The sequence below is a fragment of the Coregonus lavaretus genome (assembly GCF_964263955.1).
Source record: "Coregonus lavaretus genome assembly, chromosome: 12".
NCBI classification, from domain to species: domain Eukaryota; kingdom Metazoa; phylum Chordata; class Actinopteri; order Salmoniformes; family Salmonidae; genus Coregonus; species Coregonus lavaretus.
This window is the reverse complement of record NC_139999.1, coordinates 53,141,519-53,159,192: the sequence shown is the minus strand read 5'-3', so window position 1 is coordinate 53,159,192 and position 17,674 is coordinate 53,141,519. Positions and strand designations below refer to the sequence as shown.

Genomic DNA, 17,674 nt, shown 5'->3' with positions numbered 1-17,674 from the left:
ACATGAGAGAACTTGGGAAGGTTGAACACCAGACGGGCTGCGGCATTCTGGATGAGTTGTAGGGGTTTAATGGCACAGGCAGGGAGCCCAGCCAACAGCAAGTTGCAGTAATCCAGACGGGAGATGACAAGTGCCTGGATTAGGACCTGTGCCGCTTCCTGTGTAAGGCAGGGTCGTACTCTCCGAATGTTGTAGAGCATGAACCTACAGGATCGGGTCACCGCCTTGATGTTAGAAGCTCCTCACCCAGATGAGCGTACGCTCCTTTGCCTGGACCCCGGAAGCGGGGAACGCATTTGATGCGCTTTAGCAGCGGGATACAGACACTGAGCTATAAGTGTTTTGATAGAAGGATTTAGTTATGTTCCTGAACTTCTCTCCAAAACCATAAAGCTCCAAAGTACGGAAGATAAAAGGGTGTTCAACCATGTCAAATGCTTTGTAAAATGAAAGAAAAATAATAGCATGTGGAAGTGTCAAACTCTCAGTAATTTCTTTCAAAGTATTAAAAAGAAGGAAATGTCGGAAACATTAACTTGCTTGACCAAGCTATAGGTCATGTAACTGTTTGTTACATGCAAAATGCTTTGTGGACTTCACTGGACAGAGGTTGCTCTCCGGTTTTCTGATGAAACAAAGGTGTGGTTGAATGTATTTAGCCACTGTGTCTTCTTATTGTCTCGGGCTTAGGCCTATATATATCACGGTCGCAAGGCATTTGAACTAACAGGTTATAGAGCAAACAAAGCAAATATTACAACACATAGGTTGTAATATGGCATTTTTTTATGGCTTGGCTTCCCCAGTGATTTTGCCCATGCACCGTTACTGAAATTAAGCTTATATTACGAACTGTTTCTTTGTTAACCGCTCAACACAGAATAGCTGATGTGTACACTCCTTCCTATACAGTATCGTTTGGAGAAAATATCCTTTCTATTTTATTCAGTTTTTGTTCAATTGTATTCTTCATAATATAAAATAATAAAAAAGAATGCCACGGAATTCTAAGCAAATCTTGTCTGTTAAATGAACAAGTGTAGACCACAGTCATATGGCATAGCTAGATCAGGGCCTAACATAAGGATAACTCAGAGTATGCTATTCTGTTCTTCTTAATAGACTACATTTTCTTCATATCATGTTTCTTTAGACCTGTCTAAAGTAAATAATGGATTTACTGTGATGGTGTAGGCTATATTAAATGGATCTGTGGCTTGTAGGCTATGCGCGGAAACCAGGAGATGCTTAATGTGTTTATGTTAATTAACGGTCAATTACGGTGACACCAGCAGTTACTTGCCTGAAAATCACTGGCTGACAGAATGTCATGACCGCCACAGTGAGATACCTGATGGGTTGGAGGATACTCTTCTCATCAATTATCTTGAAAAAACGTATATTTAAAAACTGGAAATCAACCAATCCTCCATAGTTCAGACAATGGAAAAATCATATGCTTTATTATCTAAATATTGGGCGACAGAGAGGAAAAAATAATGCAATTTGAGGACATGTGGCAGAGAGTAGTGCAGGCACTGGAGATAGGGGTGAGAACAGATGGGTCTGGGCAGGTGTGATGTCGTTGTGTTTTGTATTGTTTGAAAAAAATTGTTTTAGAAATATAATTTACAACTACGGTCCACTGTCTCAGTGTTTCTAGTGAGTGGGCAATCCTTATTTTTAAATAAACTCTCTGCTCTGTTGAAATGATCACGATCTGACAGCCGCGGGTAGGCCTTGATGAGTTTCAGAGCAGAGAAACAAGCATTGGCCTGCATTATCTCCCAACACTGCACAGAGGAGCTGAACAGGTTGAAAGCCCTCTGGAGAACCCCAAAGCTCAGCAACTTTACAGATGATTTTTCTGCATCCCCAACTACTAGATTAATGAAGGTGTGACTCTCACATGGAACACACACACAACTGTGCAAGGGGTGTGTAGACTTTCACTAGGCACTGTAGGCCTATCAAGATACCTTATCAATGTTTATAAATTCCTTCCGTTTCAACCGTTTGTCTTTATGTGACTGTGTTTTCTCAAATTTGGATTTCTTCCATGTTATACAGTTGAAATCTGAAGTTTCCATACACCTTAGCCAAATACATTAAAACTCAGTTTTTCACAATTCCTGACATTTAATCCTAGTAAAAATTCCCTGTCTTAGGTCAGTTAGGACCACCACTTTATTTTAAGAATGTGAAATGTCAGAATAATAGTAGAGAGAATTATTTATTTAAGCTTTTATTTCTTTCATCACATTCCCAGTGGGGCAGAAGTTTACATACACTCAATTAGTATTTGGTAGCATTGCCTTTACATTTTTTTACTTGGGTCAAACGTTTCGGGTAGCCTTCCACAAGCTTCCTACAATACGTTGGGTGAATTTTGACCCATTCCTCCTGACAGAGCTGGTGTAACTGAGTCAGGTTTGTAGGCCTCCTTGCTCGCACATGCTTTTTCAGTTCTGCCCACAAATGTTCTATAGGATTGAGGTCAGGGCTTTGTGATGGCCACTCCAATACCTTGACGTTGATGTCCTTAACCCATTTTGCCACAACTTTGGAAGTATGCTTGGGGTCATTGTCCATTTGGAAGACCCATTTGCGATCAAGCTTTAACTTCCTGACTGATGTCTTGAGATGTTGCTTCAATATATCCACATAATATTCCTTCAACATGATGCCATCTATTTTGTGAAGTGCACCAGTCCCTCCTGCAGCAAAGCACCCCCACAGCATGATGCTGCCACCCCCGTGCTTCACGGTTGGGATGGTGTTCTTCGGCTTGTTTAAAGGCACAGTCAACTTAGTGTATGTAAAATTCTGACCCACTGGAATTGTGATACAGTGAATTATAAGTGAAATAATCTGTTTGTAAACAATTGTTGGAGAAATGACTTGTGTCATGCACAAAGTAGATGTCCTAACCGACTTGCCAAAACTATAGTTTGTTAACAATACATTTGTGGATTGGTTGAAAAACGAGTTTTAATGACTCCAACCTAAGTGTATGTAAACTTCCGACTTCAACTGTAAATATAATTTACAACTTCGGTCCACTCTCTCAATGTTGGTTTTACATCTCACAGCAAGTTTCTAGTGAGTGGGCAATCCTTGTTTTTAAATAGGTCTGGAGACAGGAAAACACACACTTTGAGGTTGCGCTGGGGTATGGGTTTATTTTTTGATTACGATCTTTGATTTTCCCAGTATTTTTCTACTGCTGCACGTGTGATAAAATATGATCATTTCAACACATTTTCTCTAGTAAATTGATGGCCCACCAATGACAAGCTACTCTGAGGGTAATTGAGTTAGATTTTTTTTTAAATTAACAAATCAATAAATATCACAAACTATAATCAATCAATAAATACATGTTTCAGTAAAAAAACTATAATAATAATTGATATAATACTTAAGTTGTATATGAGTGTCACGAACTCTGATGCGGATGTGGTGCGAATCAATAGCAGGACACAGGAGCTCAGTTAATCCAGACTTTACTAGAAAATCCAAAAATCATAACACGGGTCAAACAACCCGGAGGCGAAACATACGCCACAGTGCGTAAAATACTCCCAAACCGAACTGCGCACGAACAATAGTGCGACGGTAAAACAAAGAGAGTCTAGCAAACAGCACTGCACCAAACGACAGGAAAACAATTACACACAACACATGACAAACAAATGGAACAATATATAGGGTACATAATCACACAGGGAACAGGTGCACAACAACTAGACAAAACCAAATGAACATCGAAAACATCCAACGGTGGCAGCTAGTACTCCGGAGACGACGACCGCCGAAGCCTGCCCGAGCAAGGAGGAGGAGCAGCCTCGGCCGAAACCGTGACAATGAGATTCCTAGCTGAAATATACATTTATTTATTAGCACCATCTGAATCATTGCAAAATGACTAAGCTGCCTTCACGGAGATCATTCTGTAGCCTGTAATTTTTGCAGAATTGTTTTCGAGGACTAGAGTAGCCTGCAACATCTTTTTTCCCACAATCCTCGGAGTGAAACTGACGCTCCTCTCCATAGTGCCCCCTGGCTTTAACAGTTGAATCCTGCAAGACAGGAAGGAATTGATACAGTATGTAAGGTATTTGTCTCAATGATGCAACATATGAATTGACAAGACTGGTTATTCATGTGAAGGTTAGGGGAATGGGGATTAAAGGGGTAGTTCACCCAATTACAAAATGACATTTGTTTCTTTACCCTGTAAGCAGTCTATGGACAAGGTAAGAAACTGGAAGCAATCCATGCTTTGGTTTTGTCTACCTGTCTTTCCATGTCCACAGACTGCTTACAGGCTATGGAAATCAATATGTCAATTTATAATTTGAGCGAACTATCCCTATAAATCTAGTGAAGTTATTCTACTGAATGCCATCTCATAATGAAAATGTTGAAGTGCAAAGAGTTGACAGAATGAAGTTTTGTCTCTGGATCTTGTAAAGTTTCCCTGTGGTTATCGCTCATATTACCATAGCACCAAGTAACCATGTACAGTATAATTACAGCTTTTATATAAGAGTTACAATTGTTTATCCAAATGATCATCTATTGGCGCTTATTGCAACGAAGGTTTACATAGCATTACGTTCTGTCCTTGAGTTTGAGTTTATTTTTTACAGGGACAGTGCACATTAATCAACGTTTCAGTAAAAGTGCCGGTTTTAGCCAGCCGGCTAATTTTCAACCGCAGTCCCATACAGTCCCTTGATTACCCATACAAATATTTAAGGACTTATGACATACAGTGGGGAGAACAAGTATTTGATACACTACCGATTTTGCAGGTTATCCTACTTACAAAGCATGTAGAGGTCTTTAATTTTTATCATATGTACACTTCAACTGTGAGAGACTGAATCTAAAACAAAAATCTAGAAAATCACATTGTATGATTTTTAAGTAATTAATTTGCATTTTATTGCATGACATAAGTATTTGATCACCTACCAACCAGTAAGAATTCCGGCTCTCACAGACCTGTTAGTTTTTCTTTAAGAAGCCCTCCTGTTCTCCACTCATTACCTGTATTAACTGCACCTGTTTGAACTCGTTTCCTGTATAAAAGACACCTGTCCACACTCTCAATCAAACAGACTCCAACCTCTCCACAATGGCCAAGACCAGAGAGCTGTGTAAGGACATCAGAGCTAAAATTGTAGACCTGCACAAGGCTGGGATGGGCTACGGGACAATAGGCAAGCAGCTTGGTGAGAAGGCAACAACTGTTGGCAAAATTATTAGAAAATTGAAGAAGTTCAAGATGACGGTCAATCACCCTCGGTCTGGGGCTCCATGCAAGATCTCACCTCGTGGGGCATCAATGATCATGAGGAAGGTGAGCGATCAGCCCAGAACTACACGGCAGGACCTGGTCAATGACCTGAAGAGAGCTGGGACCACAGTCTCAAAGAAAACCATTAGTAACACACTACGCCGTCATGGATTAAAATCCTGCAGCGCATGCAAGGTCCCCCTGCTCAAGCCAGTGCATGTCCAGGCCCGTCTGAAGTTTGCCAATGACCATCTGGTTGATCCAGAGGAGGAATGGGAGAAGGTCAAGTGGTCTGATGAGACAAAAATAGAGCTTTTTGGTCTAAACTCCACTCGCCAAATTTGGAGGAAGAAGAAGGATGAGTACAACCCCAAGAACACCATCCCAACCGTGAAGCATGGAGGTAGAAACATCATTCTTTGGGGATGCTTTTCTGCAAAGGGGACAGGACGACTGCACCGTATTGAGGGGAGGATGGATGGGGCCATGTATTGCAAGATCTTGGCCAACAACCTCCTTCCCTCAGTAATAGCATTGAAGATGAGTTGTGGCTGGGTCTTCCAGCATGACAACGACCCGAAACAAACAGCCAGGGCAACTAAGGAGTGGCTCCGTAAGAACCATCTAAAGGTCCTGGAGTGGCCTAGCCAGTCTCCAGACCTGAACCCAATAGAAAATCTTTGGAGGGAGCTGAAAGTCCATATTGCCCAGCTACAGCCCCGAAACCTGAAGGATCTGGAGAAGGTCTGTATGGAGGAGTGGGCCAAAATCCCTGCTGCAGTGTGTGCAAACCTGGTCAAGACCTACAGGAAACGTATGATCTCTGTAATTGGAAACAAAGGTTTCTGTACCAAATATTAAGTTCTGCTTTTCTGATGTATCAAATACTTATGTCATGCAATAAAATGCAAATTAATTACTTAAAAATCATACAATGTGATTTTCTGGATTTTTGTTTTAGATTCCATCTCTCACAGTTGAAGTGTACCTATGATAAAAATTACAGACCTCTACATGCTTTGTAAGTAGGAAAACCTTCAAAATCGGCAGTGTATCAAATACTTGTTCTCCCCACTGTATACCTTACGACTATGCCACTCCTAATGTTTGCACCTTCTTTTGCTAATACTCAATGGAATCCAAATTGGCAGTTACCAACACTGCCTTTCCTCACTCCTTATGTAAGAAATGTTTTCTATTTGACGTCTAAGACACCAAAGAATTAAACACATTTAAAAACACTAAAAGAACATGTTCTTACCTTGGGTGAACTTTCCCCTCTATCAAACCAGAGCCAGCCACGGTTAATACGCCGCTCACAGGTACAGAGAAGGGGTTGCGGAAGACTACGAGGGCAGTGTGCTCCTTGTGTGGCACGATGGAGTCTTCATCTGCAATCTAAAGAAAAAAAGGTTAAAGCTATGTCCTTCATCTGCACACAGGATGTTATCAACCCATTTGTTTTAGGTATAAAACAAGTAAAGGACCTATTTCACACAGCAAATCACTGTCTAAACATAGCTATATTATTTAGTCTAGGTCTAATTGCTTTGAATGTCGACGCAAGATGAATAACGGCATTCAAATACCCTGTGTGAAGTTCATTTGGTATGTAGAGACTTTCTGAAGAGATGCATATACCTGTATGGAGAGCTGAGGGCTGGTGATGTTGAACTCCTCTGAGGCCAGGACTCTCTCCTGAGTGGACTCGTCCTCCATGACCACAGCCAGGTTAACCAGGTCATCTCCCATCAGAGACTCATACTGGACATGGCCGATCTGGTGATGAATGGCCTTAGCTGGAGGGAGGGAGAGAGAGAGGGAGAAAGAGAGAGGGGGGACAAATTAGTGAATACATGGTAGGTTCAACAAAATGGCATGGTGTCCCCGAAATGTTCCATATGACCAAAGAGATAATTTCAAGGAAGATTACTACTGGTATGTCAAGAAATATAACAGATTTAATTCCATATATCAGTGTGGAGGGAGATACACTATCTTCAGGGTGCTAGCCATTCGACATTATGCGCCAGAGTTAACGTTAACTATGCGTTAAGGTTCCTACCTTCGTGCGGCGCTATCCGTATGATGTTGTGGGCCTCCCAGAAGGCGTCTGAGGGACTGTGGTTGTATTTCTTGGTCTGAGCGTTGACATGCTCCCTCAGCACCTTGGGGACGCTGTCCATGTTCGTGACCATGACTGTGAAGGAGATGTTTTCCCCAGCCGCAGGCACTTTAAGGAGGCTCAGAGACACTGAGAGGCCCTGAGTTGACCCTATGAGAAACATATGAATGGAACATTAAATGAAGTGTATTATGTCAATGACTCAATTAAATGTATGATGTCAATGAAATATGTGGAAAGATGGAATATAGACAGAATCATATATAGAAGTTCTAGATCAAATAATTAACACTCACCTCTCCTATCTGTTGAAAGAGAGAAAAATATATTGTGTTAGACACATTTGAATATAGGAATAGGAATTTATTTCTAATAAATACAATTTTTCATACACTAAATTAATAATTTAGCTAATAAGTTAACACTTACTTGCACCCCTTGATCTGTGGGAGGACATGGCAGCTGCATATGAAACAAAAAGGATTTAGATTGAGATATAAAGACGATCGTTACAGTATAAACACAACGCTGTGACATTGAGACTCATAAGAGATCAGTATTCTTGAACCAACATTCACAATTATTTTATGGATTCATAACAGCCACACAAAGTCCACTTTACTCATAGTATAGAGAGGTAGTGTAGGGTTATGGTGAATCCATGTATATCCCTGATATTACGTATTTTATACAGAATGAGTTGATGTTGGATATTGTGAGCTGCATAGGATTTGGAGGATGAGGACATTCCATGTATTTATTTCTGTCACTGGTGGGTGCCAGAAGGTATGCGTGCCAAGATAGCTGGGGGCCACTGGTGCAGTTGTAACCGTAGTCTGGCTTTTTAATGGCGGTTTTGGAGCAGTGGCTTCTTCCTTGCTGAGCGGCCTTTCAGGTTATGTCGATATAGGACTCGTTTTACTGTGGATATAGATACTTTTGTACCTGTTTCCTCCAGCATCTTCACAAGGTCCTTTGCTATTGTTCTGGGATTGATTTGCACTTTTCGCACCAAAGTATGTTCATCTCTAGGAGACAGAACGCATCTCCTTCCTGAGCAGTATGACGACTGCGTGGTCCCATGGTGTTTATACTTGCGTACTATTGTTTGTACAGATGAATGTGGTACTTTCATGCGTTTGGAAATTGCTCCCAAGGATGAACCAGAATGTGGAGGTCTACAATTCTATTTCTGAGGTCTTGGCTGATTTCTTTTGATTTGACCATGATGTCAAGCAAAGAGGCACTGAGTTTGAAGATAGACCTTGAAATACATCCACATGTACACCTCCAATTGACTCAAATGATGTCAATTAGCCTATCAGAAGTTTCTAAAGCCATGACATCATTTTCTGAAATTTTCTAAGCTGTTTAAAGGAACAGTCGACTTTATGTATGTAAGCTTCTGACCCACTGGAATTGTGATACATTGAATTATAAGTGAAATAATCTGTCTGTTAACAATTATTGGAAAAATTACTTGTGTCAAGCACAAAGTAGATGTCCTAACCGACTTGCCAAAACTATAGTTTGTTAACAAGAAATTTGTGAAGTGGTTGAAAAACAAGATTTAATGACTCCAACCTAAGTGTATGTAAACATCTGACTTCAACTGTATATATATATATATATATATATATATATATATATATATATATATATATATATATATATATATATATATATATATATATATATATATATATATATATATATATATATTTATACACAGTGCCTTTAAAAAGTATTCATCCCCCTTGGCGTTTTTCCTATTTTGTTGCATTACAACCTGTAATTTAAATTGATTTTTATTTGGAGTTCATGTAATGGACATACACAAAGTAGTCCAAATTGGTGAAGTGAAATGAAAAAAATAACTTGTTTCAAAAAATTCTACAAAATGAATAACGGAAAAGTGGTGCGTGCATATGTATTCACCCCCTTTGCTATGAAGCCCCTAAATAAGATCTGGTGCAACCAATGACCTTCAGAAGTCACATAATTAGTTAAATAAAGTCCACCTGTGTGCAATCTAAATGTCACATGATCTGAACCCTGGCAAGACGGAGCTGCTCTTCCTCCCGGGGAAGGACTGCCCGTTCCATGATCTCGCCATCACGGTTGACAACTCCGTTGTGTCCTCCTCCCAGAGTGCGAAGAGCCTTGGCGTGACCCTGGACAACACCATGTCGTTCTCCGCTAACATCAAGGCGGTGACCCGATCCTGCAGGTTCATGCTCTACAACATTCGGAGAGTACGACCCTGCCTTACACAGGAAGCGGCACAGGTCCTAATCCAGGCACTTGTCATCTCCCGTCTGGATTACTGCAACTCGCTGTTGGCTGGGCTCCCTGCCTGTGCCATTAAACCCCTACAACTCATCCAGAATGCCGCAGCCCGTCTGGTGTTCAACCTTCCCAAGTTCTCTCACGTCACCCCGCTCCTCCGCACACTCCACTGGCTTCCAGTTGAAGCTCGCATCTGTTACAAGCCCATGGTGCTTGCCTATGGAGCTGTGAGGGGATCGGCACCTCTGTACCTTCAGGCTCTGATCAGTCCCTACACCCAAACGAGGGCATTGCGTTCATCCACCTCTGGCCTGCTGGCTCCCCTTCCTCTGCGGAAGCATAGTTCCCGCTCAGCCCAGTCAAAACTGTTCGCTGCTCTGGCACCCCAATGGTGGAACAAGCTCCCTCACGACGCCAGGACAGCGGAGTCACTCACCACCTTCCGGAGACATTTGAAACCCCACCTCTTTAAGGAATACCTGGGATAGGATAAAGTAATCCTTCTACCCCCCCAGCCCCCCCCCCCCAAAAAAACAAAAAAACATATTGTAAAGTGGTTATCCCACTGGCTATAGGGTGAATGCACCAATTTGTAAGTCGCTCTGGATAAGAGCGTCTGCTAAATGACGTAAATGTAAATGTAATCTGTCACATGATCTCAGTATATATACACCTGTTCTGAAAGGCCCCAGAGTCTGCAACACCACTAAGCAAGGGGCACCACCAAGCAAGCTGCACCATGAAGACCAAAGAGCTCTCCAAACAGGTTAGGGACAAAGTTGTGGAGAAGTACAGATCAGGGTTGGGTTATAAAAAAATATCAGAAACTTTGAACATCCCACGGAGCACCATTAAATCCATTATTAAAACATGGAAAGAATATGGCACCACAACAAACCTGCCAAGAGAGGGCCGCCCACCAAAACTCACGGACCAGACAAGGAGGGCATTAATCAGAGAGGCAACAAAGAGACCAAAGATAACCCTGAAGGAGCTGCAAAGATCCACAGCGGAGATTGGAGTATCTGTCCATAGGACCACTTTAAGCGGTACACACCACAGAGCTGGGCTTTACGGAAGAGTGGCCAGAAGGCATGTGGGAGACTCCCCAAACACATGGAAGAAGGTACTCTGGTCAGATGAGACTAAAATTGACCTTTTTGGCCATCAAGGAAAACACTATGTCTGGCGCAAACCCAACACCTCTCATCACCCCGAGAACACCACCCCCACAGTGAAGCATGGTGGTGGCAGCATCATGCTGTGGGGATGTCTTTCATCGGTAGGGACTGGGAAACTGGTCAGAATTGAAGGAATGATGGATGGCGCTAAATACAGGGAAATTCTTGAGGGAAACCTGTTTCAGTCTTCCAGAGATTTGAGACTGGGACAAAGGTTCACCTTCCAGCAGGACAATGACCCTAAGTATACTGCTAAAGCAACACTTGAGTGGTTGAAGGGGAAACATTTAAATGTCTTGGAATGGCCTAGTCAAAGCACAGACCTCAATCCAATTGAGAATCTGTGGTATGACTTAAAGATTGCTGTACACCAGCGGAACCCATCCAACTTGTAGGAGCTGGAGCAGTTTTGCCTTGAAGAATGGGCAAAAATCCCAGTGGCTAGATGTGCCAAGCTTATAGAGACATACCCCAAGAGACTGGCAGCTGTAATTGCTGCAAAAGGTGATCATTTCTTTGTCAGTGGGCAAACGTACAAAATCAGCAGGGGATCAAATACTTTTTTCCCCTCACTGTATTCAAATGTGATATTAAAGTTTATAAAATCCTGTTTTTGCTTTGTCCTTATGGGGTATTGTGTGTAGATTGATGATTCTTTTTTTTTTTGTTATACATTTTTTAATAAGGTTGTAACGTAACAAAATGTGGAAAAATTGAAGGGGTGGCAAGTAGCTTAGTGGTTAAGAGCGTTGTGCCAGTAACCGAAAGTTCGCTGGTTCTAATCCCCGAGCCGACTAGGTGAAAAATCTGTCGATGTGCCCTTGAGCAAGGCACTTAACCCTAATTGCTCTGGATAAGAGCGTCTGCTAAGAAATTCTGAATACTTTCCTAATGCACTTTATCTGTGTGTGGTGTGTCTTCATAGTTTACAAATAGTTTATTAATGCTTATTCATGATAGTTATTGTAAAGTCTTACTGATTTGATATTAGCATTTGATTCATGACATCACTTCCTGTTCGACTCACCTTCGGTGGGTTTGTAGTCTCCTGTGATGTTCTGAGGCCTTCGTGAGCCTATGGTCTTGGTGACGATGAGGGATCCAACTCTCTCTGTGTCTGTGCTGGAGCTCAGCACCTGGCCCTGCTTCACAATGACCGTATGGACGTCAGCGTTCACCTCAGCATACACAAAGGGGATGTCGTAGACCAGGTCCACACGCCTGTCTCTGATAGCCTTCACTGGGGCTGGGCCACAGCAGAAGATTCCTAGGAGGAGGAAATATATGGAAGAGGTTTAGAACTAGAAGCAATAGCAGCTGTACTCTTTGGTTGATTCCAGTCTGGATGATGTAGAACGTGTCCTAAATAATATAACAGGTAATAATTATACATATATTTATGTCTGGTTATCAGTGTTGGTGGCGGCTGACTGTGATAAGTGCAGTTTCCAAATATCATAAAAACTAAAATAATAGTTTTTTACTTGTTATTTATGTATGGGTTTTCAGTTTTATTTAATCTAACTTATTATGGAGTTTCTATTTTGTCTGTTTTGACTCTGACCTCCGCTCCTCTCCTGCGGGGTTGGATCCAAAACCTGCCACCCATCAAATCCTGCACCCAGGTCTGGCCGGGTCATCCAACACTCCACCCATACATGGAAGTTCCTGAAATGGAGGACAAAACAGCACATTTTAATACCAAAGACAGATTGGTTGATTTTTACATGCAATTACTTACATGTTACTTAAAATACTTCTTGCTGTCATATAATCTACTTTCATATTATTTAATCTACAAATAATATTTATTATTCAAGTGTGGTAATGCTGTAGACTAGAGATGTGCTTACCATATGCTGTCTTTACTGTGAGGTAGTTTCTTGCCCGTCTCAGAGTAAAACTCCTCGATGACCAGGTTGCCGTTGGTGTCATGGGCTGAGTTGAAGTTGGTGATGACACGGGATGGAATGCCAAGAGCTCTCATGACTAGCAAAGATAGAAATACAAGGATGAAGAAATTGTCAATGATTTGACCAATGAGTTCTTAACTATTTATATTCCTAACATAAATTAGACAATCTTCTTAAAATATTTCATTATGATTGTGCCATGATGCACATATACAGAAATTCAGCTGGAAGCGATATTATTGAATATGCATAGATAAAAATGTTTACAATACATACATTTCCAACATATTCATTACCTGTGCACATCACAGCAGCAAACACCCAGCACTGGCCGTACTTCACTGGGCTGAACTTGGACTTGGCCCATTGTCTCAAAATATCCGCACTTCCTGTCCACTTGGAGGGGGGCACCCCGTTCTTAAAATCGCCCGACCAGTTCCCTCTCAGGACTCCTCGGTCGTCTTCGCAGTTAATCTGATAGAGAATGACACAATTATCTACCCAATGTTCCCTCTAGGGATCAACAACGTTTATTCGGTAACCATTTATTTGACAGGTAAATACCTGGTAACAAGGTACTTCCATGGTCATTTTCTTCTACTCCAAAAGTTAAGTACTAAGTACCATTAATTCAATTCAGAGAGAAATTATTTAAGAAAGTTTAATGTAGTAAGATGACTCAGCTACATAGATACAATAGTTTTTAATGGCCTTATCACGTAACCTCACTTTAACCTTCATTGCTTGAACTGAAATACATTACATTGCGTGAGTATATTATCAGTATTATAGACTGCCAGTCATATCAAACCAGGAACTGTTTTGTGAGCTCCTGAGCTGTTATTCTCATTCCCACACATAAAGCCTGAGTGATTCATTTACTATCTGAGGGATCCGAGGCGTTGTCACTCACCATGGCAGACACCACCCTACTGAGGTAGACAGGGTCAGCGCGGCGAAGGTAGTCCTTCTGCCAGTTCCTGCCATGCTGCGGGCTGACCTGGAGCAGCTTCAGACAAATATCCAGAATCTCTGGCTCGTACTGCATAGATATAATTTTTTTGGAATATATATATATTTTTTAAATCTACGTTATACATTTTTCATTTATGTAATTATTTTGTCAATTTATGTCATTATTTCTTACTTTATGTAATAGATTTTTCATTTCTTCCTTTATTCATTTATTTTTAGTCATGTATGTTGTCATGTCAAGCCTTTTTGCAGATCTCTTTGGAAAATATGTAAATTGACTTTGAATGGTATTGTAAAATGTTTTGAAGCTGGTCAGGAGATGCTCACCTGATCGAACGACCAAGGTCTTGATTCAAGGTTTTTAGGGGTCCCCATGTACAATAAACCAGAGTCATTCTTTACATATTCCTCTCTCTGGTCTTCGAAGGGAATGTGCACTGCATCCTCTGGAGGGAGAAAACTTTGATTACTTTAACATCAAACATGGAGTATATATTTGTATCGTATAGTACTGGTACTTAGTTTGAAAATAGATCGATGTAGAAATTACCTTACCTCTCCACCGCAATAACGGAGGTAGGATTCAAAATGGCCGCCATGCATCACCAAGGTGATCACACTTAGTAAAGCACTTTTGATGAAAGGCACTGCATTAATGCAGTCCCTATTAGCATTTCCATAAATATTATTATCCTATCTAATCAAGATTAAAGTTTACACTAGACTGAAGGACAATCTGTGTTGGGGTAAATTCCATTCCATTTCGTGTCTTGAATCATAATTTCTATTCACTTTCATATTGCTATGAAGCGAAATGGACTTGACCCCAAACCTGGCTACATCAATACATTTAATCATAGGAGCGGGTTTAAGTTGTTCTGTAGATTAACTCACCATGGCACCAGGGGTTGCAAAGGAGGATGAAGTCTCCCACCACGTAGCCCTGCTGACCGTGCTGTGTGAGCACGTGGAGCTGAATACTGTAGAGCCCTACGGAGGAAGAGGCAGGGCTGGATATGTACAAAGAGGGAGATTTGGGGTTCAGGCCTTTGGTGGTGAAGTAGGCGCTCCATTGGGAGGGGGATCCCTGCTTGGAGAAGGTGACGGGGAACTCCACGTACATCTGACCTGTTGGGGAAAAGGAATGAATATGGATCAGATAACGCAACGCACACCACCACTATTGTCTCCTTAATCCTCATGAATGTGTATACTTTAGCTTTCTACAGAGTTAAATACATCATCCACGCTCTGACAAGAAATGTCCTAACCAATTATTGACAAAAAAATATGACTTGAACAGTATGTATGGCAGTGTACCTAGGAGGACTCTGAACACCAGGGTGTCAGTTTGTGGGTTGAAGGCTCGTCCCTTGAGGAGCAGGGTGACTTTGAAGGGTGCTCCTCTCCGCACCACCAGGGTTTTAGAGCTGAACCCCTGGGTCTTGTGGCTCTCATGGTTGCCCTGCAGTTCCAGGTTGACAAATTGGATAATCAATTCTGGAAAGAAAGAAACATTGGGCTTTTGTCAATGGAATACTGAAAACATTAATGTGAGTAAAATGCAGAGATCAGAAACTACATCAAAATGAAGCAATACCAAGGTGTTCCTTTTTGCTATTCAATAAGATATCTCATCTGAATAGTAAATTCTACTTAGCAGTGCTAAGAACACATGTAACAATTCCATCTAGAATATATATATATATATATATATATATATATATATATATATATATATATATATATATTTTTTTTTTTTTTACAGATAATAAAATCGTTCAGTTGTGCATGATCATTTACACTAGAATAATTTCAAGGATTATAAAGGATTATAAAAGCATACTGATTCAATTGTGGTGTCAAGAGTTCACAGGTGTGCAATGTTAAACTGCCTTGAAAGTGTTATTGCGGATTGACCATGTGACCACAAACCACAGCTTGATAGCTGAGTAAATCTGAGTTGTGACATAACCCACCAAAGAATCATACCACTAAACTTGTAATGTCACAGGCTGATAATTTAAGTAGTCGAAAAAGAAAATAGTGTAGTGATAGTCGTAAGAAACAGCCTAACGATAAGTATAACAAAAGCAGTATCTCACCTTCCATTTGTGTGTGCTCCGGTTTGAAAGATACACTGTTTTAATGATATGGGGAACACTTTCCCTCTCCACCTATTTAAAGTCTCCTCTGCCCCACCCACAGGAATGTCTGAACAATTACTGTACTGGGTGTTTGCAAGCGGATTTACTGGTTTCGCCATTGATCACGGACAAGTTTTTAATGTGACATTTATGTGATCGAATATGGAAAGTGTTGAACAATAGTCAAGGTCATAGGTGTGTTCTTGCGTAGATGTCTTACCAATGTGCATGTTTAGAATGTGAGTGACTAACAGGACCAACCCACTCAGAAGTATAGTAAATCCCAGATAGCAAGATATGTTCCCCCGCTTGCTATTTACCGCTGGCGCTACGCCCAAAGCCATACATCCATACCGCCAGCAGAAGAATTAGCCACTCATGACATGATTTGCATCTCCGGAGGTAAGTCCCCATTCAGAGGACCGCTATTAGCACTTGGCAGACCGCTTTTGCGTCTCTGGCGTTTAGCCTCCGTTCAGAGGACAACTAGGGAAGCCACTTAGCCATGAGATAATTCCAAAGACAATAGCAAGGATTTTCTCTAAGCTCAAATTCGGCCTGCCACCTTCCAGCTAACCACAGCCAGCCAGAGGCTGCAAGCTATTTTTGTTGTTTCTATAAATACCTTATTTGTTGTGATTTTAATTAGATTTAATTTATTTGCCAGTTTAAAAACACAATACAACCACACACGTGGACATAATCCATTTACAATCATTGCTGATTACACAAAAGGTGATAGGCCTACATCTAATCATTTATTGTTTAAGTTAATGATAAAATGATTATGCCCAAAAATAGCCTACATTTTTACCGTTGATTTAATATAGGCTACTATGTATTTGAGGCACTACAAACGGTTCCTTTCTAGCAATAAATGCCACTTCCTAAACTACCTCACCCACTTGAAGAAAAGTGTTGATCACAATGTACAGTAAGTAGGTGGGTGCACCTCTTAAACCCACAGAAGAAGCGGAAAAGCCTCAACATAACGTTTTTCGAAGCTACCATCCTCCATGGACATCAATAGTTACCACAGCCACAGAGTCATAAACCCTGCCTATTTCTATAAAACTACACTGAACAAAAATATAAACCAACATGCAACAATTTCTAAGATTCTACTGAGTTACAGTTAATATAAGGAAATCAGCCAACTGAAAGGAATTCATTAGGCCCTAATCTATGGATTTCACATGAGTGGGAATACAGATATGCATCTGTTGGTCACAGACACCTTTAAAAAAGGAAGGGGCGTGGATCAAAAAACCAGTCAGTATCTGGTGTGACTACCATTTGTCTCATGCAGCGCGACACATCTCCTTCGCATAGAGTTGATCAGGCTGTTGATTGTGGCCTGTGGATTGTTATCCCACTCCTCTTTTGGTGGGAACTGGAACACGCTGTCGTACACGTTGATTCAGGGCATCCCAAACGTGCTAAATGGGTGACATGTCTGGTGAGTATGCAGGCCATGGAAGAACTGGGACATTTGCAGCTTCCAGGAATTGTGTACAGATCCTTGCAACATGGGGTCGTGCATAATCATGTCGAAACATAAGGTGATGGCGGTGGATGAATGGCACGACTTTCCTGTAGCTCAATTGGTAGAGCATGGCGCTTGCAACGCCAGGGTTGTGGGTTCGAGTCCCACGGGGGGCCAGTATGAAAAATGTATGTACTCACTAAAAACTGTAAGTCGCTCTGGATAAGAGCATCTGCTAAATGACTAAAAT

The 17,674-nt window shown here is 41.2% G+C and overlaps 1 protein-coding gene across 1 annotated transcript; it reads right to left on the bottom strand.

The window, feature by feature from the left end:
* Positions 1–3,158: 3,158 nt before the first annotated feature.
* Positions 3,159–15,989, bottom strand: LOC311138886 (protein-glutamine gamma-glutamyltransferase 5-like). The gene is made up of 15 exons (XM_084173677.1): positions 15,897–15,989; positions 15,112–15,291; positions 14,686–14,919; positions 14,119–14,237; positions 13,730–13,858; positions 13,113–13,290; positions 12,757–12,892; positions 12,468–12,571; positions 11,931–12,170; positions 7,863–7,895; positions 7,730–7,738; positions 7,374–7,583; positions 6,950–7,107; positions 6,570–6,706; positions 3,159–4,082 (listed from the first exon to the last, which is right to left on the bottom strand). The coding sequence occupies exons 1-15, from the start codon at positions 15,901–15,903 to the stop codon at positions 3,929–3,931; spliced, it is 2,028 nt and encodes a 675-aa protein (XP_084029803.1). The 5' UTR covers positions 15,904–15,989; the 3' UTR covers positions 3,159–3,928.
* Between the last annotated feature and the right edge of the window lie 1,685 nt (positions 15,990–17,674).

What these genes read in the sequence shown, in the direction of transcription:
- LOC311138886 (XM_084173677.1), bottom strand. An exon ending in GGTGTTCAGAGTCCTCCTAG is followed by an intron (nt 14,920 to 15,111) that starts GTACACTGCCAT and finishes TTTCCCCAACAG; the next exon opens with GTCAGATGTACGTGGAGTTC. An exon ending in TGCTGCTGTGATGTGCACAG is followed by an intron (nt 12,893 to 13,112) that starts GTAATGAATATG and finishes TATCTTTGCTAG; the next exon opens with TCATGAGAGCTCTTGGCATT.